The sequence below is a fragment of the Hyperolius riggenbachi genome, chromosome 8 (assembly GCF_040937935.1).
Source record: "Hyperolius riggenbachi isolate aHypRig1 chromosome 8, aHypRig1.pri, whole genome shotgun sequence".
Taxonomy (NCBI): Eukaryota; Metazoa; Chordata; class Amphibia; order Anura; family Hyperoliidae; genus Hyperolius; species Hyperolius riggenbachi.
Window position 1 is genome coordinate 58,458,458 of NC_090653.1, and position 2,427 is coordinate 58,460,884.

At 44.5% G+C, this 2,427-nt stretch overlaps 1 protein-coding gene across 1 annotated transcript; it reads left to right on the forward strand.

Annotated features, from left to right (window-relative positions):
- The first annotated feature begins 1,115 nt into the window (after positions 1-1,115).
- On the forward strand, positions 1,116-2,003 carry LOC137527326 (olfactory receptor 6B9-like). The gene has a single exon (XM_068247835.1). The coding sequence runs from the start codon at positions 1,116-1,118 to the stop codon at positions 2,001-2,003; it is 888 nt and encodes a 295-aa protein (XP_068103936.1).
- The last annotated feature ends 424 nt before the right edge of the window (positions 2,004-2,427 follow it).

Genomic DNA, 2,427 nt, shown 5'->3' on the forward strand with positions numbered 1-2,427 from the left:
ATAACAGCACAGTGTCATAGGTCAAAATAGAGACTGTTCTAGTCCACAAGAGGGGCTATTGACAGTAAGATTGCATAATCAACGCAATCATTCTATGGACCGAATGTGCGGCTAAATGCACAGCTAAATGTGCAGCTGATTATGTGCGCCCCCCCCCCCCCCAACAAGCAAGTAGAGTGCAGAGCCGGGGGCATGAGGGGGGCATGATTTGATGCGCTTGAGTCCTCCTGCCTCCTCCTCCATCTCCAGCATGTCATTTTGTTCTCTGGGACATGCCGCAGGGAGGATCAGGAGTTCTGGCCACTGACCATATGGCGTTTGCGCATCAGTTGTTTCACAGAGCCCGCATGGCAGTCACAGTGTCCACAAGTTCCCGGCAATCAGCGGCATTGTGTCCACGATCAGCCTTTGAATTTTCGACTTGGGTGCCCTCCTGAAGCCATGTCCCACCATGACATGAACACGTGGTGATGGCGACACAGTGGTGTGCTAAGCCAGAGGTTTCTGGCAATCAGCCCATGTCCCCGATCTGGCATCAGTTTGTGAAAACACACGGGTGCACGGAAACAGCATCCTATTCCAGCATGATGGAGGCCTCAGAGGATCCTGACAGAGATGAGGAAGAGACTGGGTGCTGGCCACCTAATCCCAATATTTATCGGGAGCCACTGGCTTCTTGGTATTACTGGGATGGAACAAATAGTAAATGGAAGTCCACACAATCTGTGCATAGACAGCAGTAACAAACAGCTAGATGTTCTGTTCACTGACTACATTATCCAGAAACCACAGTTAAAGTTTAAATATTAGAACTTTAGGATAGAGGAGTAGAATATTTGATTGAACTGGGGCATTGTCTACAATATCAATAACCAAAAGACAATTCACATGTCCCTTTTTTTCCTTATAGGGTTTATAATTTCATTTCCGCATGTGTGATAAGCAGAACTGCGAAAACATTTTCTCAAGGACAGGATCTACATATAGTAAATACAATTAAAAGATTAACTTTCAGGTGCCGTATCTATTTTTTTTTGTGTAAAACTCTAATGTCAAACAGAACAGTGCTAAGAACATTCCTCTTAGACGGGTTTTCTGATTGTCAACACTGCCAGATGCCTATCTTTTCCATATTCCTTTTAGTTTATATCTTTACAATCCTGGAGAACATGGCCATTATTTTATTGGTTATGCGAAACAGCAAGCTTTGGAAGCCTATGTACATATTTATAGGCAACCTGTCCTTCTTGGAAATCGGGTACATCAATGTCACTGTACCCAAAATGTTGTCCAGCATCCTCATAGGAAGCCAAGAAATATCCTATGGCGGATGCGTCAGTCAGTTGTTCATATTTGCTTTCCTTTGTGCTGCTGAATGCTACCTTCTGGCCTCCATGGCCTTCGACCGTTATGTAGCAATCTGTAATCCACTACGATACCCTGACATAATGCAAGACAAATGCGTTTGGTGCCTTCTTATTTCTTCTTGGTTAGCAGGACTGTTCACACCAATTTTTCCCATCCATTTCCTTAATCAGACTGACTTTTGTGGATCCAATAAAGTTGACCATTACTTTTGTGATGTATCTCCATTGCTGAGATTGGCTTGTGGGGACACACACATCGAGGAACTTGTTGACTTCATTATAGCCGCCTTTGTTCTTATTACTTCTTTGTCTGTTATTATTACGTCTTACATTTTTATCATATGGACGGTCCTAAAGATACCTACTAGTGGATATCAGAAAGCATTCTCCACATGCACATCCCATCTGGTTGTAGTCTGCGTCTTTTATGGAAGCCTCAGCTTTACTTATATGAGAACCACGCCAGCTTCTGGTGATTCCTCAAACAGGATTGTCTCTGTTTTGTATTCCGTTATCACCCCCTTGGTTAATCCAGTTATTTACACACTCAGAAATTATGATATAAGGCTTACACTAAAAGTGTGTTTGGAAAATTGGTCAAAACCCAAATCTCAGAAAACTCAAGCAAAAAGCTAAGATTTTCTGGACCTATACAAAATGATAGTGTGGACTGTGTAGACAAGTAAATGTGTAAATGTATTTTTACTGAATAAACACATTAACCGCTTTACCCCCCATGGTACGGATTTCTCCGTCCCTCCCCCCCCCCCCAAAAAAAACCAAGGGACGAAGAAATCCATACCTTCCATGCTACCGCCGCTGTCCGCACTCCCGCCGCTTGTGCGCGCGCTCCCGCCACTCGTGCACACCGCCGCCCGCTCGCCCGGAGATCAATGAATGGGAAAATCCATTCCCGTTCATTGATTTAAGCCACCGCAATAATCCGCTGCTTCTTTGAGAAACAGCGCGATCATTGTGATTTCCCCAGCCTCATTCTGCTTCCTGTAAGCGTCCTTCCGGGCGCTTACAGGTCGCATGTACACAAACTCACTGTGGCCAA